Source organism: Pelobates fuscus, chromosome 13, assembly GCF_036172605.1.
Source record: "Pelobates fuscus isolate aPelFus1 chromosome 13, aPelFus1.pri, whole genome shotgun sequence".
Lineage (NCBI taxonomy): Eukaryota > Metazoa > Chordata > Amphibia > Anura > Pelobatidae > Pelobates > Pelobates fuscus.
This window is the reverse complement of record NC_086329.1, coordinates 90166676-90191942: the sequence shown is the minus strand read 5'-3', so window position 1 is coordinate 90191942 and position 25267 is coordinate 90166676. Positions and strand designations below refer to the sequence as shown.

General features: G+C 43.1%; 1 protein-coding gene across 2 annotated transcripts; it reads left to right on the top strand.

The window, feature by feature from the left end:
* Positions 1–7250: 7250 nt before the first annotated feature.
* On the top strand, positions 7251–24234 carry SHE (Src homology 2 domain containing E). 2 transcript variants are annotated; one of them, XM_063438981.1, is made up of 7 exons: positions 7251–7348; positions 8897–9940; positions 10583–10709; positions 13555–13854; positions 14024–14177; positions 16925–17044; positions 22382–24234. In XM_063438981.1, exons 2-7 carry the CDS (start codon positions 9521–9523, stop codon positions 22566–22568), a joined length of 1308 nt encoding a protein of 435 aa, XP_063295051.1. In that variant the 5' UTR covers positions 7251–7348; positions 8897–9520; the 3' UTR covers positions 22569–24234. The 2 variants fall into 2 exon arrangements, with proteins under 2 accessions (XP_063295051.1, XP_063295052.1); XM_063438982.1 differs by lacking the exon at positions 7251–7348 and having other exon boundaries at positions 8851–9940.
* The last annotated feature ends 1033 nt before the right edge of the window (positions 24235–25267 follow it).

Below are 25267 nucleotides of genomic sequence, written 5' to 3'. Positions count from 1 at the left end.
AGAGCCCACTAGGCTTCACGGAGCGATGGGAAAGGGAGACAGAGGTTGAACTAACTGACCTCGAATGGGGAAACATCTTCCAGTTGACACACAAAGGATCTATAAGCACTAAATTCCAAGAGTGCAACTATAAGATACTGGTACAGGACCCCGGATGTACTACGGCACGTACAGGAATCGATCCCAGGAGAATGCTGGAGATGCGACACAGAAGAGGGCACAGGACTCCACATCTGGTGGACATGTTCCCACATCGTACCATACTGGCAAATGATACACCAAACAATCAATGAAATCACGGGAACGGAAATCCCTCTACAGCCGCTACCGATGCTGCTGAATCACACACACATACCTCCGAAGAAATACAAAAAGGGCCTCACCATACACCTGCTCACGGCGGCAAAAACGCTCATACCAACAATGTGGAAAAGCCCAGCAATTCCCTCCTTTCAACAATGGGTAGACAGAGTGGAAACAATCTACAACCTGGAAATGATGACGGACTCACAGCAGGGACGTTCGGACAAGTGTGCCCCGACATGGTTCCCATGGACGGATTAGGTGTCTAAAAGAGCTACGCGAGCTGGCGCGGGAGGGAGCGGAGATGCTGCCACAGCAGCGCAAACTCCACGACAAGACAACGAACAGCTACAATAAACGCCACAACTAACAGAACCGCACACCTGAACATAACCCTCCCCCTGTAATGATATTGATGTTGATGTTACAAAGTTTTGGAGTCCAGTAGCCAGATCAGCAATTAGAGAGTACAGGAACCACAATAATCTGGCAAAGGTACAGAGACAGGAAGTGGCTTTTATAGGCCAAGAACCAGACACATGACCAGACACAGCTGAAGAGACTTGTCACTGATACCAATGCTTATAGAGTCAAGGTTACCAGATCTCAGGTACATTTGCAAAAGGCAGGGTGGTGTAGTGGTAAGGAAGAGGTTTAGCAGCATGTAAACCAGGGTTCGAAACCCAGCAGAGTCAGTTCCTCACACACCCCTAGGGACTATAGACGTACAACTGAGACGTACACCCAAAGCACCCCACAAAAATTACAGCTAGACCATAACGGAACAGACACCTACGGATAGAGAGTAAAGACAGACAGAGAGGAGAAGGCATACACGATCGGAGTAGAAGGGCTAGGTGACCTAGGACTCTCATAGCCACACACGAGAAAGGGTAGAAACAAGGGAAAATCCACCGGTAGAGACAAAGCAACTCCACGCAAGGTAAAAGGGTTCAAGACGCCTCAGAACAGACGACTAACATAGGCACCTTATAGACAGACCAACCCCCAACATACGCTAATCCAAACACAATGGACACTCACCCTCCACACCTGAAAGGAAACACGACAACACACAAGAAGTAAGACGCGATTACCCCACAAGGGAGAACGAAATGACTACCAACAACGGGAGTAACACTTGAAGGCACACTAACCCGATAGGGACCAAGATACCACTAATCGAGCATAAACCCAACCCGACGCCACAAACAATCCTAGAGAGATGACACGACAACATATATAGACAATATCACACACACGGCCTACACCCAAAACTCAACCCAACGCACATAAAAGAATCGCAAATGACTACAACGCACTTGAGTTCTCAGGGTAAAGAAAACAAAAGGGTAAAAAGCCAAACAGGGATGCACGCTAACACCTGGCTGCACGACCCGGGAATAAGCTATATAGACGAGACCCGAAATACGCCCACCACCAATCAAAACTCACAAACCGTAGCTAGAGAAGGGGTCATAACGCAAAACGAAGACACCGACATTCTAGCTCACGCGGCAGCGCAAACTACACCTGAGCTCCCACCCTACATGCATCTACAGAAATAAAAACAAAAATATAAATACACCCGAATACTCGCAAACACGGCCAACACGGAAATACGCTCTACTCTCAACACAATAGAAATGAATATACCTAGTTCTGATTAATACTAAAAACTAAATGTTTAACTGTTGTACGAATGTTCATCCGCATATGTTCAATGCAATAACAAGATCTGTATGTTACATGTCTGTGACTGAAAAATAAAAATAGAGATAAAATAAAATTAAGAGATAAAAACAAATATTGTGAGCATCAATTTTATTTGTGGAGAGATAGCTATCCAGCTGAGGTAGAATTACAACTCCAATGATTCTTTTCTAGACTTGGCTATAAGAGCAACATAGATCAGGCTGGCCGCTGACCACACTATTTCTGCTATGTAATTTATGCCATGCCAGGGGTCACAGAATGCTTTCTTTCTTTCCTGGTGATGATAAATGCAGGGTAGAAAAAATAGGTAGATGATTCAGGAAGAACAAATATCAAACTAAGAATTAAATGAACACCCCAAGAACCACAACAATGGTGTTACTGCCAGAAGTGCCCTGTTGACCTTCCAGGCAAAGTAGACAAATTGTTCAAAGCAACTCTGTCACGCCTCATCCAAAATTATTTTTTTAAAGGGTCACAACATACCCCTAAATAATTGTAGCTTGCTGAAAAGATTTATGTTTTAAGAGTGTGTCTGATTTTTTTTATTTTGCAAAAAGTGCAGATTTCAATAGAAATTGGACACTTTTCTAAATTACCCTGGTTACACCCCCTTGGCTTGGCGTTATAGCATACCGGGCGAGTATCACTTCGTTTACCCGGCTATAGTTCCGAATTTCCTTGTCAGGTACTGTACGGTAACACCTCCGCTGCTCTCCCTGACAGCAGACCTGGAAACCCAATCTTCAGCATCTATTTTATGTAGGGCACACAGTCTCTCAAAATCCTGGAGTAATGCATCTATATCCTCCTATGCCTCTACATATGTTTTAAATGGATGATAAGGTATTTTGGGCTTACCCTCTTGTATCACTGTCACTGCTTGGCCTCTTTCTGGTGAGACACTTTTGATAAAGCCTCTGGAGAGGCGAAACGCGTCAAGTGGGACCCCCTTATTTTTGGACATTTGTACCTATACTTTTATATGTGATATTTTATAATAAATAGTCTATTTTATAAATTTAGACATCTATTTTTTATTATTTTATATTTATTATTCCTTTATGTCCTGTTAACTACCTGGTGCCATCATATCCTTAGGTGGGGATAGTACCACCCATGCTGTGATAACTAGAGCAGGTCTTGCTCTACAAATTGTAAGTACATTACTTTATCTTACTACCCTGATTTTATAGTACTTACTACACTATCAGAGCGTCTCTTTCTCTTTTATCTCCATTGTGCATTTGGAGGACCAGTACCATCTTTACCATCTTACATCCTTAGACGGGGATTATACCGTCCACACTGAAAAAAGTAGAGCTCTTATATAGCTCTACCGTATGTGAGTGTTTTTCCTACAGTTACCTAGCACAAATATTTGCACTATTATATACTGTATTGCACCATTATTTTTTTCTGTTTTATTATTCCGAGGTATTTTACCAACTTTTCCTCGCAGAGGTGTATGTACGTATAATATTTGGGCGCAGTATACGCCACATTTTATATTTGCTGGTCTCTCTGCCTCATCATGAATTCCTGAACCTCTGTCATTGTTCAGGAGATGATATCCCTCGGTGGGTTTTCGCCATAAAAAGACAGCTGAAATTGTAACTCCCTTTGGAATTCGGATTGTTCTCGTTCGTTTGTCGAACTGTACCATTCAGGAACCGAACCGCCATCCGTCCAGTATTCCGCCATCACTTCTGCAACAAGAACAGCCTTTTTCTTGTTGCTTGCAGAAATACCTCTTGCTTCTAGGAGATCCTTTAACGTGGACCGCTTAAGAATAGAATAATCTATCTCCATCCACAATCCATTGTTACTGCTGCCTTCCCTGGTATTTGTTCCTTTGTGAGCTTTGGATCCCGCCGCTGCCAACCAATGTAGAAGCACTAGTCTAACATAGACTTTCCTCCGCTGGTATTCCAATAGTAACTCCGGAACAAGCAGGATATCATAAGAACAGCATAAGTAGTAAATAAAGAAATCCACGAATCTCCCATCACCTTCTCTCAATAACTGGACGACACTCCGTATCAGGAGCAGAACTGATCTTTTAATCACACACTCAGCATTATACATTTCTCCCATGCAAGGGAGACCCCTACAAAAAAATAAGGCATCGGCCAATCAATGGCTGGATACAGTATACATTTTCCCTCCCCTCAGCCTGAGAGATATATAGATACATAGACGTTATACAACACATTTTCCCCCAATTCTTAGATGTACCCCAAAACAATACCATACACCCATAACCTACATACCCTCTGATAGCCCCGATCTGGGTGGGTAACAAACTGAAAAATCACCCAGATCAGTTCAGGGGTTCAAAAGTTTTATTGAGATCTTCGTTTCACCGACCGCACACGAGGTGTAAGCCGAAGATAGTTCCATGTGTTTTGGCCTTGCGGTCGGTCTCCGTTCGTGCGGTTGAAAAGCACGGGTTCATATGATTCTTTTCACCGAACACAATCTGTTCTCTTGAGTTTCCACGAACAGGGTTGAGTATGGAGGTCTCTGCGGTGTTCGCGTGGTCGAGTGTCCGATTTGGGTTTCAGACACTCGACGATCAAACACCGCTGGTGCGTTCGTATGGAGAGATGGTCACCGCCACATGTTTGTATGCCGAAAGGTGGCCACCCAGGGAATACCCAGTGTGTTCGTGTGATTGGCACTTAAGGTAGTGTGAATAACGATAGTGGGGGGTCAATTAGTGCCACACTCCTCTCCGGGGTGGCCTGGTTGTTCGGTGAATTGTTCGTTTGTCGACTTCAGATGGTTGAAGGTAGATTCTTACCGAACAACCAGACGAATGATATAACAGATAGCTTGTTACTTGATTCTTCTAAGTAATCAACAGTGGCAAATAGTGTAAAATACTGCAACAATTATAGGTAGGGACAGCCAAAAATAAGAAAGGTGGTGAGTAGCAAAGCACAGTCCGCTAAGTCAATCATCGGTGCCCCTGCTTGACTATCTCTAGCTTATTTTCTGAAAGCAGATATGGACAGCAGCAGGAAAGAACTGGAAGGCTAACTAAAGTTAAAGGGACACTAGTCACCAGAACAACTACAGCTTACTGAATTTGTTCAGGTGAGTAGAATCATTACCTTCAGGCTTTTTTGCTGTCAACACTGTCTTTTCAGAGAAAATGCAGTGGTTACATTACAGCCTAGTGATAACTTCACTGGCCACTCCTCAGATAGCTGTCCTTCCTAGGTCATGGCTGCCTAAAATGCATCCAAACATTCAGTATCTCCTACCTCTGCATGCAGACACTGAACTTTCCTCATAGAGATTCATTGATTCAATACATCTCTATGAGGAGATGCTGATTGGCCAGGGCTGTGTTTAAATCATGCTGGCTCTGCCCCTGATCTGCCTCCTGGTCAGTCTCAGCCAATCCTATGGGGAAGGCTACCACTTCTGATGATGTCAGCAGACTGCTTGTTTTTTCGGAGGCAGACAGGGCAGAGCCAGCAGCTTCTGGCTTATATATGGTAAGATTGTTACTATCTGTATGGATGCATGAGGAGCCCAGGGGGGCTAGATTGTAGTTTTAACACTATAGGGTCAGGGATACATGTTTGTGTTCCTGACCCTATAGTGATCCTTTAAGGGAGCGCCTTGACCTCACAGCACCATAACTTTATTTCTATGTTGTTGTTATGGTGTCCTGGTTGTTCCTTTAATTTTTGTGCACAAAACTAACAATGTGTCAAAAAATATAGAGAAAAGGCACCGTTTACATTGCTGGCTAGTTACACCTCCAGTGGCAGTCACTCAGACTGCCACTAGAGGTGCTTCCTGAGTCATTGCTACACAGTGTGTAGCACTGATGTTTAGCGTCTCCAAACCTTGTATGGAGACGCTGAACGTTCCTCAAAGAGTTGCATTGATTTTTGCCGCGCATATACAATAGCCTTGCAATGCTTTCCTGTATCTACAGGAAAGCATTGCAAGGCTATTGTATATGCGCGGCAAAAATCAATGCAACTCTTTGAGGAACGTTCAGCGGTCATCAAATTTGATTATCTCAGCCACGGAGGCGAAGCCAGTTGCGACCGGACACGCGCAGCGCTGGTAATTAAGGTACGTTCTATAACTTAATGGGAGCCAAGGAGGGCCGATCACCTAAAATGGGATTTTACACCTATAATGTCAGGAATACACAGTTCCTGACAATACAGTGCTCCTTTAAGTTGCATTGGTGTCTGGAGTGTCTCTTTAAACCCCAGTAATGGTAACATGATTAAACCATGTTTGTTATAATAGAAATATAATACTAATAAGGGTTGTTGTATCCACCAATTTCCCTGGACACATCCCCTACACATACTGATTGGCAGTCCATGAAAGGTGCTGCCCTGCAGTGTAGAGAATGATACCTTTCCCATGGTACCATCAAAAATATATATAATAAATGTCCAGAAAACCATGGTAGATCTGACAGTTCCACTTCTAATGGTCTCTCTGTGAAAGGTCCAATACAAGTTATTATTACATTCATACTTACAATGCTAACACAGGGACCTCTCAAGAGCAAATTCATAAAGACCTGGCTTCTCCTTCAGGAAACAAAAACAAAAAAAACAGAATGGAGTTATTACCACACAAAGCGAGATTGGTCTGTGACAGCAATTCTGAGGTAAATTACTAAAACCAGCTGGAATATTTCATGGTTGCCATGGTGACTGCACCGATTTTACCACCTTCTACCATGACAGCACTGCATACAGACCAACAAATAACATTTTTACCTCAGACTCACACACTATACTATTATACAAGGGGGACACAGCAGGCATAGGACATGAAACCCCCCTCCCCCATTACTGCACATTATAACCGAGCTGTTCATTATAATTATACATTATGTTCATGGTGAGCTCATTAATAAAGATCTGAGGTAATACAATGACACAGTTACTGTCAGACACTGAGTATTGTATCAGGGAGGCCGCACCGCGCTCTGACTCCCACTCCTCACTCTTTCCCGCCTTCAGCAAGACTGAGCGCGAGCTCGACCCCAGCGGATGGAATCCACACACACACAGCGCGTGACGTCACCGGGGTGTGCAGCCCTCGCTGCTGGCGCTGCCCGGAGCAAACATGGCCTCGACATGGCGGCCCACGTGACTGGCACATGTGACAGCTGTAAGGCAGTGCAGGGTGGTGATGATGATGATGGAGGAGGTGTGGGTTTGCTGTATGTCCTTGCCTGGGCGGAGGGACGGGGCGCTGGTCGGGAACATTCACAGGCAGGCGGACAGGACTGACCATTCACAGAGAGACTGGCTGTACATGGAGCCCTGGGGTGGTAAGCTGGCACTGAGGGCAGCCCACTGGGGGGGTATCACAGAATCAGGGAGGGCTGGGGTGGTAAGCTGGCACTGAGGGCAGCCCACTGGGGGGCTATCACAGAATCAGGGAGGGCTGGGGTGGTAAGCTGGCACTGAGGGCAGCCCATTGGGGGAATCACAGAATCAGGGAGCCCTGGGGTGGTAAGCTGGCACTGGGGGCAGCCCACTGGGGGGGGGGGTGTCACAGAATCGGGGAGGGCTGGGGCGGTAAGCTGGCACTGAGGGCAGCCCATTGGGGGGGGTATCAGAATCAGGGAGCCCTGGGGTGGTAAGCTGGCACTGAGGGCAGCCCATTGGGGGTATCACAGAATCAGGTAGGGCTGGGGTGGTAAGCTGGCACTGAGGGCAGCCCACTGTGGGGTATCACAGAATCAGGCAGGGGTGGTAAGCTGGCACTGAGGGCAGCCCACTGGGGGGTATCACAGAATCAGGGAGGGCTGGGGTGGTAAGCTGGCAATGGGGGCAGCCCATTGGGGGGTATCATAGAATCAGGGAGGGCTGGGGTGGTAAGCTGGCACTGGGGGCAGCCCATTGGGGGTATCACAGAATCAGGGAGGGCTGGGGTGGCATTGTGCTGTTGGGTGGGTGAAGCAGGTGTTATTGGGCGCTGGGTGGGCACAGGACATGGTATTCTGTTGGAGTTCTCTTTATTGTAATAAATGGCAGTCTGTGGGTGCTGTGCAGGTAGGAGACCTAATAAGGGAGATTTGCCAAATAAACGAAAAGTGGTTCAAAGTTCTAAAAGATGGGGCAATCACCATGGAAACTAATAGAATCCGCAAGCACAGTCCATTGCTGATCATCCCACCTTTACAACTTGGCACCATTATTTGTTTTATTTACTCTGATCACGATAGATAAATTACACCCATAGAGAGATTGCTTTCTTATATAGAGCAAAGAATGTCCCTGTATCCCACTGTGACAAAGACTGACGTTTACTGTATTTCTTCAGGAGCTTGTAGTCAGTCATGTGTGGGGGTGATCTATTCTTCATTGTTGGCTAATCTCAAATGTTCTATATATTATTTTTTTTGTTTTGTTATTATTACTACCAAAGGGAGACTGCAGCATTCTAAATTATAAAATAGCAAGCTTATATGTCCCAACACCTCATTAAATAAAAGTAAAATGTCCTTTTGTGCGAAAAAAAAATAATCTAGAACTAAATTCATACAAAGGAAAAAAACAAAAAGATCTTTAGTTAAATGTTCGCTAAGCTAATAGTGAATCTGTTTCCCAGTAAGGATCTTGTTAACGGTGACGTAGGCTACCTTGTATTGTGTTCAGAGTGTGTGGCATTGTGTGTAGTGTGAGTCCTGCGTGAGATTGCATGGCATTGTAATCTAAAGGGAAGAGAGAGTTTGAAAGAAGGAAAGATAGTGATTGTTCATTGGAAAGCAATTAGAGGCAGACTTCCTTCCCGAGGGAGAGACTTGTTTTCCAGAGACCCTCTTTGCAGGAGTGGGAACTGTAATCACAACAGATGTAATTGTTTGTTACAGAGCTGCCCTGACACTGTCCCGGATGCTGCTGAATACGTGCTCAGAAACACCAACCTAATCTCCTACTCTGTGCTCATTGCATTGTCTTTCGTTCCCTGAATGCCATATTGTGACACCTCAAATAGCCAACGGGCCCTGAGTGAAAGATCCTTTTTTGCTTACGGAAAACCTGTTCCTAACATCAACTATTCTGGGATACTAGGACATAAAGACGTTACGTCTTGTTTTTCTGATCTCATACTGTCATCTGGACATTTTCGCAGCAGGACATCACTGCCACCTAGGACAGTCAACAACTCAACATTTTGTTTGGCTTCTGCTCTATAGAAGTGACCATCAGAAGACTTGCTGGAGCAGTGTGCCAGCAGTAATCAAAATATTCCTTGATACAAAAAGCCTGGGTACGTTGACCACTTTGAAGACCAGGCTGGGACGACAGCCCACAGCGAAAGCTCCTGACCCCACCACAAAAATAAATCCAAAGACCCTGGCAGCGGTGGGGGCCAGAGAAGCCGGTATCAGCCACTGGATACTTGGGACTCCTGGATAGTGTAGGCCTAACACTTGGGGCCCCTGTGGCCCTTGGCCTTTCAGAGTCTCATATTCCTTGTTAGTGCTCTGGTCATGGCAAAGTGGTTTAAAGAGCTACCGCAGACATTGAAGAATGTTTCGGACAGAGCCAAACCTGGACCACCAGGAGCCAAAACACTGCCTAAAGTTGGAGCCTCACGTAAAAACTCATGCTCTGATTCAGTCGGGTCTGCTATGAAAAACCGGAAGAATTCTTCCTCTGATGGGTTTGGAAAAGGACTCAAGGATACCCGATTATCGCGGGAAAGCTTACATAGCCTGCTGCCAGGCAAAAGCAGGAAAAATTCGAAAGACGAGGCTGCAGGTCTCCGACCACCGAAAGGTCACAGTACTTTTTTAAATCGCCTTATTAGAGTGGACACAAACCTTCTGGAAAAGAATGGTCACAATTTTCAGGGCTCTGAGGAGCAACAGCAAGTCCAAGATCAGGAGAGGCGGCTCAAAGAGGAAACCGTAAGTAAAAATTATCACTTGATACATAAAGAATAATGATCCACCTGTGTGCATTGCAATCCCTAAATAACAATAGCGTACGGTGCAGTTAGAGATGTATTGACCCATGTAACCATCTGGCAATGTTTTCAGATCCATTCTTTTTATAAGGATGGTTAAAAAAGAAAAATGAGTCTCCTTAATTTACAAATATCGTTGGCAGTATGAAGAATCTAGTGGCCAAAATCTATCTACTGTATACTATTTTGTTCCTGCTAAACATCATGTTGAGGATATAAAACGTAACAAAGAAATCTCTCCAATGTACAATGCAGTTACAGACGTACTTTTTTTTTTTTTTTTTTTTTTTTTTAAAGATTCAAAGAACAAAAGAAATATCAGTAAATGGGGTAAGGAGATCATTAATGTTCTATCCATGTTAAGCTGTTTAATCATATTACAGACCAGGAGTCTTTTTAAACATTAAATGAATATGCTCCTGGACTGTAATTTAATTTTACAGCATTATATGGGTAAACTTATTGTTTTTTATAAATCGTAACACTTTTAGTAATATTCTCTTTACATTCTAAATGTTTTGTTTTAAACCTTTAAAATGACTCTTGATCTGCAGTTGTAATACAGTAATTGTATTCTGTGCAGATAATAATCTTGGACGATTACGCGGACCCTTTCGATGCCAAACGCACAAAGGGGCAACGTGATGCAGAGCGCGTCGGCGAGAATGATGGCTACATGGAACCGTATGACGCTCAGCAGATTATAACCGGTATGAGTCATTCAGCTGTAATCAGACCCTGTCCTATTGTCTAAAATCTTATTCTCAATATTAGGACAATTTTGATACATAGACAGTGGGTACCAGCCAATGGCTTAAAGATGTAAAAAAAAAAAAACAACAAACATCTGTAACTGACTGGGAAATTTAGCATTTGGGGATATTAGGGCATTTAGACTTTTTCTTTTGTCACACTTTTATATCCAAGGTGCACATACATGTATATAAACCCACTACCTCAAAGTTGCTGTTACCTCTCCCACTGTAAGACCGTGCCATGAAGCTACTACCTTTTTAACAGCGTAGTTCTATTTCCTTTTGAATCAGCTAGTCTGTAGCTTGCTACAAAGTGTGTCCCCTCCCTTGGGATAATAATATTACTTGACTTCTTTTTACAGGGGATGCCTATTCATGATTCTGCCAAAAATGTTTTGGTTAGCACTTTAACCTCTTCATTGCCATGGGTGTTTTGAACCCTCAAATGCTTACTAACTGTTGGGCCAGCTGGGGAAACACCTTGCTCATCCCCCTCCGGCAATGAATGTGTTAACGTGACATCCTGTCCCCTTTGTGCTTCATTGATTACAGGTTGGGGTAGAGGTCAAAGTTCACAATCCTATGGTTTGCAGTGTGTTCCATACAAACCCTAGCCCTTATCTCTCCTCACAGCAGGAAACCGTAAACTCCTAATTTCCTGCTCAGTTCCCCTGCACCCCTGGGAGGGACTGGCTTCAACTGGTCTGGGATTTATCATCCCAAAAAAAATAAATTAAATCTGTTTGCATCTCTGTAAAACTAATAGGAGCTTTGGAAATATGGGGTGGGGGGGTTATTTTCTTTATTTATTTATTACTGGAATTTATAAAGCGCCAACATATTCCGCAGCGCTGTACAATTGGGATAAAATCTTATAATGAGATTTGTAATGTTTAAACTAGTTTCTTAAAGTTGAAAGCTATGGTAATGACGAGAGTCACATTATTTATGGTGGATTGTTAATATCTGGAGGGGTTTAGATGCAACCAGTTTGTTTAAGAACATTGCAGTCTGTGCAGAATAACCAGTACAGCCCAGGATATTGGTGATATTGCTGATATTCACTGTTTTAATTTAGGAGTGGTTTGACACAAAACGTGGCTGTCCATGGCCTGTATATAAACCCCCGCCCCCAGATGCTTTGATAATGTGGAATTTGTGCTTACTCGTTACCAATATCGACTTACTTCTACCTGGACCGTGGTGATTGGCTGAGAGTGCTGGGAATGGGTTTACCTAAGCTCTCTCAGCCTTTCAGTGCTGTGCAAAGTTGGACATTATTAACACAGATATATATATATATATATATATATTAGAAGTAACATGATCGCTATACTTGACCTATGATATTAAACAGTCAGTAATGCCAAATCATTTTCTCGTGAAAGCAGTTGTTGACCAGAGACACCCCTGACATATTCAAATTGTACCAAAGCAAAAAAAAAGTAACTGGCACACTAAAATGCAGTCAACGAACATGATACTTTTATTGTTGTTAAAAACCTGTAGAGAGGAGAAATGTTGTGGCCGTGCAGCCAAATATCTGGAGGCTAGCCATGATGTTAGTTGTCGTTTTTTTTAGACTTGAACATGGTGCGAATTGCACTTAAGCCACATGCCACCTTGCCCTTCTATGCCCGTCTGTATAACAGCGTTAATCAGCTTGCATGGTTCTGATAGAGGCTCATGGGAGTTTACAAATGGCTGCTTTGCATGTTATGACTCCTAAACATTTATGCTGGCATATTATTTGAAAGGGGTTAATAATACATACATAGTAAAATGCCATCAGTGTTTTTCAAGCAGTAGGAGGGAAGAATTACATTGATGCATTTTCTTAATTATTTATTTAATTCAGTTTGAAATGACTTGTGGTTGTAGTTAGTGTATATAGAATGTTCACCCATTGTCATGGGTCTGTTAATTAGGAGGTCCGTTCTGTGCTAGTCCTCTTTCTATGCCTGGGTGTGACTTCCTCTGTCTCCTTCCTGCCTCTCGGACTTGTTTCCTCTTGTGGACGGCATATTGGATTGGCAGGAAGGATACTGTGGCGGCCCACCGGATAGGCCATGTTGCCATGGCGCCAGGAGAATGGGATAGCCAGGTGTCCAGGCACCAGTTGTGGCCCAGAAATACAGGGGGTGAGGGGGGGGGGGATTCCTGGAAGAAATAAAGGATTTAAATCTTATCTCTCTGGCTTATTACCCAGAATATGTCCCTTCCAGCCCTTATCACGTTTCTCTGCCAAATCTTTTAAGTTCAGTGATTTTACTGTATATTGTTAGAACAGCAGCCTGTTAAATGACTGCTATGCCACAAAATATTGAACTTTATTTCTGTTGTTCTGCCAGTTTTCAAATTGTGAAGAAACAAAACTTCATGCTTTATTTTTATTTTTTTTTACACATTGTAGATTATTATTCTCTGTCGATATCTAGTTCTCTAGCTTTCATTGCAGTCTCACTGTCCAATCTCTGTCTTGTTCTCACAATTATGGTCTCTCACTTTTGTGTTCGCTGTCCATCTCCCAGTTCATTAATTTCTCGCTTTCCAGAATGTTTTTTTCATATGCATCTCTCATTGCTTTCTATCTGACTCTTGCCATTTCCCTCTGACTCTCATCCCCCGTTCTAACTTTTTATCCATCCTGTTCTCTCTGGTTATATTTTTGTAATTGAAGAATTGCTTTGTTTCATTAGAATTTGTTCATGTATGTGAATAGGAGGTCAATCTATTTACTCCATGTGAACTCCTTATCTAAATTCCCATTGAACAAGTTTCTTTCTTGTGATGACCACAGAAATTCGCCGCAGAGGCTCCAAAGATCAACTCATCACTGACCTGCAGCTATTGGAGCTGAGTGCCTTGAGTGAAGTAAAGGCTGATCCCAAGAAGCCATTGACTCAAGAGGTACCGGGGAAGCCACCACAACTGTATGACACGCCATACGAGCCGCCTGAGACAGAAGGTGAAGCAGATGGGCAGGAGAAGAAACAGCGGGTAGTTGAGGGGCCGCGTCCGGAGAATGACGAAAGGCCTGCAGGGGAGTACGAACAGCCATGGGAGTGGAAGAAGGAGCATATTGTCAGAGCACTTTCAGGCAAGGGATCAGACTGAGTGATGTATGTGAGGGTTGGAGTTTGAGGATGTAAGAGAGCTGATAAAATGGATGGAATAGAACTGTATGTGAGTGGATAAAGAGCTGTCTCTGGCATATGGTGTTTACAATCTATGTGTCAGGCTTATCTCTGTACTCCTTTGGCCTACAGTTCAGTTTGAGAGCACCGAGCGGTCATCCGCTAAAGAGGAAGTTTCCAAGATACACCAGCGGCAGAAGAGCTGGACCTCAAAAGTTCTGAAGCAGCAGCAGCACCCAGAACAGTGTGAGAAAGTAGATCCCACCTTGCCCCTGGAGAAACAGAGGTAAAAAGACAACAATCTTTTGTGTCTCTACTATATAGAGTATGTAGGGCCCGTATTATTAAAATACAAATGCAGCAGGCATTAAATATCCATTTTACTATCTAGTTATTCAGCAACAATCACAGTGACTACAGCAGACTTCAGTCTGATTCATAAAGGTATGGCTAATCCATTATCCCAATGGACAGCGTTCAGCATTTTCTTGCAGAGGGTGAAGGCGCTAATCGGCTGTCCTGCAAATTTTGCAGGTCTTCAATAGAAATCCCCTCTTTACACCAAAACCATTGGTTCTGATGCTTAACGTGTCCCTTTAAATGAACTATAACCCCCACTGCTAGGAGGGACAGAGCAAGTCCCATATGCTCTGGATGATGTGAGTGACACTCCATTGTAAGCAGTAGAGACTTGTCCATTGGGGCAGAGGCCCAGCGGTTTTTGCTTTGCTAAAATAATTTTTTTTTTTTTTAAAACTAAACTAAAAGGTTACTAATAATTATCAGAATTATTTAGTATCTTTTAAATTGTGTTTCTTTATCACCCTTTTCATCTCTATTCTGTGGTTGTGTCTCTTTAACTGCTTTTTTACATGACCCCCTCTCACTCCTGGTCGCTTGTGTATTTTTATTTTTTTAAAATGTATTTATATGATGTCATCCAGGGGTTTAATAGTTCTGTTTTTTTTGTTCTGCCAAAACCGTACCCTTTCCCCCGTGTGGCCAAAACACAGAAGGCTATGTGATAAAAAAATTAAATAAATGGATGTTAAGAACATTTATTCATCAGTACATCCTGCTAGTACTGGGTAAATCAGGTATTCATACCCTAGTCTCCCCTTAATAAGCACAGAGCACATTTATTGGCAACAGACTAAGCAATCCACTTTGTACAGCACTCACAAACTGAACACTGCCAACATCTGTGCAATTTAACGTATTTGAGATGCTGTGTTCTGATAAAACCCAGTGATGTCACCCTGTAATCCCCACTAGTCCTCACTACATGCTCCCTAGCTGGTTCCCACTCTGCAGAGCACTGTCAGTCTTGGATCCTGCTCGGAACCCTGTGCTGATCATGTTGTGATTGAGATTCTATTGTGACAGCCTGTCTTGCTGCGAGATAAATGCACTCTCACAGAGTGTAGAACATGGATCTCAAAGTCTGGCCCCCCAATAGTTGTTATTGGCCTCCAACACCCAGCATTCTTTGACTACAATAGATGGCCAAAGAATTGTGGGAGTTGTAGTTCAGCAACATCTAGGTGGGGGCAGAGTTTGAGATGCCTGGTGTAGAGCACTCTGCACTTAGACAAAGCCTGGCTGAGAGTCATGGTTGTTACCAACCACCTCACCTTTGACATGGGTATCCTTAAGCTTATCCTTAATTTTGCTGTAATGGCTCAGGATTACTCAATGGAGACATTGTGTATTACCCCTTGTCTTTACAGCACTAGGCTCCTAGACAAGGTTACAAATCTGCCATGTGAGATACTGCAGGGAGTCTGCTTTTGCAGATGGTATGCATTTATGGGGTAATATGAAGTTGACCACAGGAAAGCATAAATTGAGGAGTCTCCGGAAGCAGTTTATACTGCAAGTTAGCATGTTAAAATTAGTGTAGGACCCACCAATATCTGGGTACTGTGACGTAGTGGTGGGCTTCACACAATGTGGCCATATGGTGTAACTGAATCCCATATTTGATAGGTGATATTAAGTAGCCTTGTAAAACTGTATTTTTTTTTGTTTTTGTGTGTGTGTTGTTCCTTTAACTGTACTTAACATGAAAAGTTGTTCTAAGATGGGGTGAATGGAAGTCATGCTATAATGTCTCAAAATGCTTCATAGACCCATGATTGGCAGGTTATTTATTTCACAAAAACTTGAGGAAAATGCAATGCATGAGAAAAGCATAGAAGTAAAATACACTGTCAGTGTTTTTCACTATAGTCAGAATGGTGCAAACTACCTGGTTCTGTGCAGAGTCATTTTTAGCAAAATACAGACATTGTGCACAATATTTAACAATGTTTGCATTTTGCAAAGTAGCCTCCAAGGGAGCCTGAATGAGGTCTACTACTAATGGCTGAAATCTGGATTCGAACATTCCAAGCACCATAAACACTACAGTAGTGCCTTGACGACCCCACTGCACCCCCATTCACACACTGCCCCCACTGTACCCCAATACACACACTGCACTCCCATGCATACACTTCACCCCTCACATAAACACACACTACCCCTCTTACACACGCTGCACCCACATACACATACTGCCCCCACTGTACCCCAATACACACACTGCCCCACCACACACACTGCCCAAACTGCATCCCTCACACACTGTCTGCCTCCCACACACACAAACTGCACCCCTCACACACACACATATTACTAGAGGCCCTATCCCCTACTACAGCCCCTTTCCTGGCAAACCCCAGGTAAATTTTCAAACTGTTCTTAAACGGTTTGACTATTTACTCTGGGAGGGCGCCACGGCACTCCTGGCTCCATAACCACTACATACAGTTGTAGTGGTTATTGTGCCTGGATTGTTTTTTTTAAATAATATATGTGTCCCTTCTGAGATACGGCTTTGGATCTGCCCCTGGTCACACTAATGTCCTATGTGCCATTACGGTAGAACCCTATCTGTCCTGTGTATAATCGTACTGCACTAGTATTGTGTGCTCAGAGGCTGCCTTGCACTTTTCATTATGTAACACTAGCTCCCTCTCTTGGTTGCAGTTGGTACCACGGAGCCGTGACACGTGCAGAAGCTGAGACCCGGCTACAGTCCTGTCGAGAGGCCAGTTACTTGCTGCGCAACAGCGAGTCTGGAAACAGCAAGTACTCTATTGCTTTAAAGTAAGTGAGACGGGCTATGTTGTCTACACCACTCTGCTAATGCCGAATATCACTGTTAACAACCGTTATAAAGAGTAAAGAACCTACAGCTGCATAGTAATTCTTTACATGGATCATAACTAGGGAAACTCTCCATTTACAAACAGATCGATCCCTTGAATACAAAGTGCAATCTGTTAAAATAGAACTAGTTTTTAAGCATAACGTGCGTTTGATACATTGCGTGTCTGTTTAGGATAAAGCACCAATTTCATGCATAGATTACGGTCGATAAATATACATAATTTTAATATGTCAAATGCCTGTCAGTCCTTTACATATGTGTTGGGGGATAAAGACTGTATGGAAACCTGACACAGAGTGACTAAATAGAGATCTGCCAGTGAAATGTGTTTCTCCACCGGATTTTGTTTTACGTTTATTTTCACTTGAAAATAAAAGCTTTCTAATGTTTGCATGAGGCTGGGAGAGAAGGGATTAAAGGGACACTATAGTCACCAGAACAATCACAGCTTAATGTAGTTGTTCTGGTGCCTCTAGTCTGTCCCTGTAGGCTTTTTAATGTAAACACTGCCTTTTCAGAAAAAAGGCTGTGTTTACATTGGTGCCTAGGATTACCTCTAGTAGCGGTCACTCAGACGGCCACTAGAGGTGCTTTCTAGTCCAGTCACTGACGTTCAGCATCTCCATGGTCTACATGGAGTCCCCCATAGAGACTCATTGATTCAATGCATCTCTAGGAGGAGATGCTGAATGGCACAGCTGTGTGTTTTGCTGCACATGCGATATATTTTCTATGGGAAAATCACTGGATTGGCAGAGATCAAGTTTGATTATCTCAGCCATGAAGGCGGGCCAGCCGCAGTGAGACTGACGTGGGGGGAAAAAAGTGAGTAAAATCAACTTTTTACTGACATCAGAAGTGGGACAGCCCCTTAAATAGTTAAACACTATAGTGTCAGGAATACATGTTTGCATTCCTGACACTATAGTGTTCTTTTGTTATAGCTTTATGGTGTAATAAGCTGTAAAGTAGCATTGGTATAAATCAGTGCTTAACAAATCCCAGGTTGCCATGGCGCCTGGGATGTCAGCCCTTTAAGGCGTCTGTCCGCGGAAGCATGATAGGCGGTGTGCGAGTGAGCAGTATTCTACCTGCAGCTCCTCTCTGCACCCTAGTGCGCTGTTTAATGATGCCAGGAGTCGGAAAATGACTCCGGCCCCGGCATCACTACAGAGAGCAGAGAGGAGCTGCAGGTAGATTACTGCTCCCTCGCATGCAGGAAGAGAGTGCAGCCCCACTGGAAAAAATAAAAATACAAAATCTCAGTGAGTGTGTGTGTCTCTGTCAGAGTGTGTGTGAGAGTCTGTGTGTCTGTTTCTGTTTAGGTACCTGCCCCCCTCCAATCGCACAACAAAGTTTTATTTTGGGGGGGGGGGGGGTTTACTTACCTTTTTTCCAACGCCATGCCTGTTTTGCCATGGCCGTCTGGCTGTCCTGTCTTCATTGCGGAAATTATCAGTCTTTATGATCTCAGCTAAGGGAGGAAATTGCGCATGCACAGCAAAACAATGTGCCAATCAGCATCTCCTCATAGAGATGCATTGAATGAATACATCCCTATGGGCAGGGCCGGATTAAGAGCCCAGTGGGCCTGGTGCTGACCGTTATGATGGGCCTAATTACAGAATCTTATCGACCAAAAACACTAAAACAGTCATACCTCTCTAGCGTCATGTATATGATGGAGATGGTGCTGGAGGGAAACTCAAAGGATGCAGCTATACGAAAACACATACTCTATGCTAATCTCTTTATCTAATTTATGCTTTCATCTTTCAATTAAATCCATACCCCCTAACAGCAGTGTCCAGTGAAGCAGGAAGTCAATGGGCAGGGTAAAAGGGTTGGCCACTGACGCAAATCACGTGACCAGAACTGCCAAAAGGGGAGAACATGCCCAAAAAGGCGGCATGTCTGTCCAAAGAATTTGAAGGACAGCCTGGCATGTAGGCGGCCCAACTAAGGGCATACTATGCAGGCAGCAACCTGAGCTTGACATAAATGCGTCTAATGATGCGCTCACTCCATGCTTTCTAAGGACTGTCCCCTAGCACTCGCTAGTCCACTTGACTCCTTACCTTCTTACTAGCAGGCATATAGTCTGAGACAGAGAACAGGTGGATGTAGTGAGTGTTGAAGAAATGGGACATGCCACAGTGACCAACGTCTGCATTATCTAAACTAATTTTAATGTCAGCCAGTCCACACAAGTTTTGTTCCCATACATCCCTCTTAAGCTTCCAAACTTAAAGGGACACTATAGTCACCAGAACAACTACAGCTTATTGTATTTGTTCTGGTAAGTAGAATCATTCCATTCAGGCTTTTTGCAGTAAACACTGTCTTTTCAGAGAAAATACCTTCACTGGCCACTCCTTAAATGGCTGCTAGAGGTGCTTCTTGGGGCAGTACTGCCTAGTGTGCAGCACTGCCATTCAGCGTCTCCACCCTCTGCATGCAGACACTGAACTTTCCTCATAGAGATGCATTGATTCAATTTGTCTTTATGAGGAGATGCTGATTGGCCAGGGCTATATTGAACTTGTGCTGGCTCTGCCCCTGATCTGCCTAGTTGACAGTCTCAGACAATCCTATGGGGAAGTATTCTAATTTGCTCAGACCACCACTTCTGATGATGTCAGCAGAGAGTCAGTTCAGAGGCAGAGCCAGCAGCTGCAGACCTGAATACAAGTAATATTTTACTATATTTAGCGAGGCAAGAAGGGGCCAGGGTGGTGGTTTTAACATAACAGGGTCAGAAATACATGATTGTGTTCCTGACCCTATAGTGTTCCTTTAAGCAAGAGTATGTGAAGAGTAGTTCCACCTTTCTTGGAAAAAAAAATACCAGCCATTTGTATAATTAATTAGTTATGCATGACATCACATGATGTAAATCACAAGGAGTGACATCAGAGCAAATTCTGTAAAATCACCAACAAACTACTCAGTTTGATTCTGCTGTATAGATTAATTGCTCCCAGTGTCTCCCTGTCTCCCAGTGTCTCAGTCTCGCAAGTCACCCAGTGTCCCTATGTATCACAGTGTCAGTGTCCCCATGTCGCCCAGTCCCCTAGTCTTCCAGTGTCCCCATTTCTCCCAGTGTCCCAATGTCTCAGTGTGTCCCCATGTCACTAGGATACTGGGGACATAGTGAGACATGTGGACACTGAGAGACCGGGGGACACTGAGAGACATGGGGACACTGAGACATTTAGGGAAACTGGGAGAAATGGGGACACTGAGACACTAGGGACACAGACACTGGGAGACATGGGGACACTGAAACATTTGGGGACACTGAGCCACTAGTGTCTGTCTCCCAATGTCCCTATGTCTCACAGCGTCCCCATGTGTTTCAGCGTCCCCATGTGTCTCAGCGTCCCCTAGTGTCTCAGTGTCCCCAAGTATCTCAGCGTCCCCAGGTCTCCCAGTGTCCCCTGGTGTTTGTATTCCCATGTGTCCCCTAGTGTCTCAGTGTCCCCATGTCTCCCTGCAGCCTTTCCCCCCCATCCCTCACTTACCTGAGCTGTAGAGCTGCTGTCTGGACTCTGTGCTGTGTAGCTGCTCCCCCAATGATCAGTGAGTAGTAGAGAGAGGCAGGGATATGCTGTAACTTCCTATCCTTGCCTCTCTCCACACACACAGTGACCCCTACTGGCCGGTGCTAGTATTGCAGAGTAATCTCCGTTTATACTGAGAAAAATACCTGCAATTGTATTGCCGGTATTACTGCAATACCAGCATGGCCAGGCAGCCTTAAATACCGGCTGTGCCAGTAAAATACCAGTCAGGTGGCAAACATAAGAGTAGTGTGTGTAAAAAAAAAAAAAAAAAAAAAATTTTTTTTTTTTTTTTTTTTCAACGGGCCTGTTCCATGGGCCTGTTCCATGGGCCTGGGCCTGGAGCTGCAGCTCCATCAGCCCCTATGTTAATCCAGCCCTGCCTATGGGAAACCTTCAGCGCCTCCATACAGAGCGTGGAGACGCTAAACGTAGGTGTGTGCAACACTGACCAAGGACTCTCTAGTGGCCACCTGAGTGACTGTTACTAGGTAGCTATGTAAACACTGCCTTTTCTCTAAAAAGGCAGTGTTTACATTGAAAAGTCTGCAGGTATAGGCTATAGACACCAGAACAACTACATTAAGCTGTAGTGGTTCTGGTATCTATAGTGTCCCTTAAGAATTGCATTTTTCTCGTTGAAAATTAAACTTAAAATTAGTTTTTTCAAAAACTGGCTTCTACATTTCTAAATTAAAAAGATTCTAAACCCGTTGTACTGAGGGACCACAACAGTTCCTAATCTCACTTTACCCTACCGAACACTTGCTAAAGAAATCTGTTCTAGCCCAGTTATCATATGTTAGGTTACATGCCAGAAATTTTTATGCAATTCAATGTGCCTCATCTTCTCACTGTCTCTTCCCTTTATTATCAGCTAAACTGCGCACAGGCAGCTTACATGCGTAATTGCATCTAGAACGCCTGCCAGGGCAACTCAGAAAATTTATCCTGCTGGGTGTTTCCACACTAGCTTTGCCATTAGTTCTAACATATACCCTAGACTTCTACTGTTTGGCTGGCTTAGTATATTCCTGCTTGAAATACAGTTAAACCTAGCTTCTGTCATTAAGTTCAATTATAGCCACGTTTCTCTACCAGACTTACACTGTGCATGCATGCTACTTAACTTGACTACACTTACTAAAAATAATCTGTTGTTTAACATTTAGCATGATTAGTTTGCTAGACTCTGCCCATGAAAAGCACCGTTTCAGTAATCTTTATAATTATTCACTGAACCTACTTGTTATACCTCGTCTGTGTTATTTTTCTTTGTTTTAACTTCCATACGACAGACACAACTTAACTAAGCCTGTGACCCTTTAAACTCACAAAAAGTCAGTATGTTCACCCGAATAGCTTATCTTCTGCATTATCGGAAAACTGACATGTTCTCTTTATTCTTGACGATTTTACAACAAACTATCCTCTTTATGCTTCTCACTCTACTGAAATAACTGTTTAGTTGAACTTTCAAATATACAAAAATGTGCGAATCCTCACGCCAGTGTTTATTCTATGTACAAACCGTGATACGCTGTTGTGGCGTAAGTTGATATGTCTGTAACCCCCCGCACAACAAAAATAAAGAATTAAAAAAAAAAAAAAAAAAGATTCTAAACAAATTTGTCAAGCCATGGTAGAGAATAGAAGGATAGAGGAATAGAGGGATGATGTATCTCATACAAATGTCTTTCCTTCTTCTAGGACCAGTCAGGGCTGTGTTCACATCATCATCGCTCAAACCAAAGATAACAAATATACTCTAAACCAGACAGGAGGCGTTTTCAACAGCATCCCAGAAGTGGTCCATTACTACTCCAACCAAAAACTTCCCTTTAAGGACGCAGAACACATGAGCCTTTTATATCCCGTACACAGCAAGTTGCATTGACTTCATCAATGTTCCCATGTGTGTATAAATCACAATTCCAACTATTATCTTGTATTTTTTGACCAATGCGTTGACAGTACTCCCACCGATTCTTTAATAGTCTTATCCCCGAGCAGTTTGTCCCCCGTCCTGTCTCTCTGCGCCATAAATCCCAGTTCATCCATCAAGATGTGTGAATTTCATACTACTATGTACCTTAATTACCTTTTTATATTTTCTACCCCACCGTTCACAGCTAGTTGCATTGATTGTTTGATTATCAGAAAAGAGAACGTCAATATTACTGCACTGACAAATCAGACAAGTGTTAGCTTTACGGCCAAGTACTCATTTACTGATGGAGAAAGTAGACAGTCTTATGGATTTAAACCTATGATTTTTCGGTGCGTGTGTAAAAAAGGAGAGGATAGAAATGGCACCTGAATGTATCGGTTTAGAGATTGTATTTTGTTTGTGGTTTTTGTTTGTTTTTAAGGGATGTAGTATGTGGCAATTTCAGAATTAGTTTATGGAAAGCATCAGAATGTGTTGGTATGTGAATAATCTAGATCTATTTAGTGTATGAATTAATGTTAAAAATAGAGGAAAGGTTCGAGAGGAAATAAAAGATTCATCCTACCCTTTAAAACCAGGTTTTGACAATCCCAGGGAGGGTCTGTGCAAGGTTCCACCCACTATCTGATCCACATTGTATGGATTAATTTTGCAATCTCTGACAGTGATGACATACGTCTGGCACTCAGAGGCCTATGAATAATACCCATTGTTGCCTAAGGAGTTGCCATCATTCATTAAGACCAGATTTAACTTATCTGGCAAATAGCCCACTGTCCTTATTATCCAGTATTCTGTTACTAGTGCATATATCAGAACATATAAAATACTGTGACAGTACAGGATCAGACATGAGTGGAGAGGTTAACGTCGATTTTGGAACTGACATGAGATGGAGGAAGCACAAAATGAGAGTAGTGGGGGATTGAAGCATGAGAGCACCAAAAGGGGACGAAGAAATTGTGAATGAAAATGGGTCTGTACTCTTTCTTTACCTGAGTTTTGCAGAAGATTTAGCAGTAGGTTTTAAAAAAATATATATATATATATATATATTTTACAAGATCTCGATTAGGTTGGTTGCTTGTCAATGTACACCAGCCTGATCGAGAGAGATGGTGAGCGTCTAGTAGAGAACAAATCTCACTGCTTGATTCTAATAGATCATCTACCTTTTTTAAAAAAAACAAATACTGGGGATTTACCGAACAGCCCTGTAAAAGCGGTTTATTAAATGTACTTACTAGAAATTACTTGATACAATGAAAACCATAGCTAGAGTAACAGAAACATTTGAATTCAAAGAGAATTTAAAATTTAAGTTCAAAATAGCAAAATTTAAAAAATAATTATCCAAGTCGTTGGTTTTAGATTGGCTACAGTGGCCTTAAATCTGAAATTCCCTTTAAATTCTCATTTTAGTAAATAACCCTGGCTGTCCGTGTAAGATTAAAATCCCTGCCTGTAAAACATTGCAAAACTAAACGTTGCACTTTCTCTGAGCACTAGAGGGTGCTAGCATTCCAACCAGTGCTGTACTGTGCTGGTGTCAAGAAAAATATATACGCTTGTACCATAATTGTATACATGCAAATAAACGTTTGTAAATGTGTTTATATCTTCGTGTTGTATTTTTTTGTGTGTGTGTGTGTGTGTGTGTTTTCATGGCTTGGATTCTACACAGAGCTCCGGAAACCAACTCGTCACATTCCATGAACTCTCACTATCTGCTGCTACCCTCCTTGACGACTTACCTCTCTTACTTACCCTTTACCCTTATCCTATCCTGCTAACACTATCTCTCTCGCCTTGTACGGCTCGCCCTTCCATCTCTCTCGCCCTGTCCAGTACCCTTCCATCTCTTTTCCTCTGCCTGGCACGCCCTTTGATAGAATGGGTAGAGAGTATCAAACACATTATGCATGTTATAGATGTTAGAATTTCTCTGTCATCTTAAAGGGACACTATAGTCACCAGAACAACTACAGCCTTCAGGCCTTTTTGCAGTAAACACTGTATTTTCAGAGAAAATGCAGTGTTTATATTACAGCCTAGTGATAACTCCACTGGCCACTCCCTAGATGGCTGCTAGAGGTGCTTCCTGGGACACTGAACTTTCCTCATGGAGATGCATTGATTCAATTCATCTATATGAGAAGATGCTGATTGGCCAGGGCTGTGTTTGGCTTGTGCTGGCTCTGCCCCTGATCTGCCTCCTTGATAGCCTTAGCCAATCCAGTGCTTTCCTATAGGAAAGCATTGTGATTGGCTCAAATCAACACGTCTGATTATGTCAGCCAAGAAGGCAGATCAGGGGCAGAGCCAGCAGCAGCAGACTGGAGTAAAGGTAAGATTTACTATATTTAGGGGGACAAGAGGGGGCTTAATTGTGTCTTTAACACTATAGGGTCAGGAATACATGTTTGTGTTCCTGACCCTATAGTGTTCCTTTAACAAAGCACCCTCATTGAGTATAATGAACCGTATATACAATACTCTGCATGAGAAAAACAACTGACCACGCTGCTAACAGAGAGCAGAGTAGCTCAGGCTCTCCATTGTGAAAATAGGGAATTTGCACATAGTCTGTTTATATTTATTCTTTCAATCTGCCTTTGTATTGTTATTTGTGTCATAGTGGGAAT

Coding starts and splice junctions, on each gene's coding strand:
- SHE (XM_063438981.1), top strand. CDS start 9,521: ATGGCAAAGTGGTTTAAAGAGCTACCGCAGACATTGAAGAATGTTTCG. Junction 9,941..10,582: donor GGCGGCTCAAAGAGGAAACC/GTAAGTAAAAAT, acceptor TATTCTGTGCAG/ATAATAATCTTGGACGATTA. Junction 14,178..16,924: donor TTGCCCCTGGAGAAACAGAG/GTAAAAAGACAA, acceptor TCTTGGTTGCAG/TTGGTACCACGGAGCCGTGA.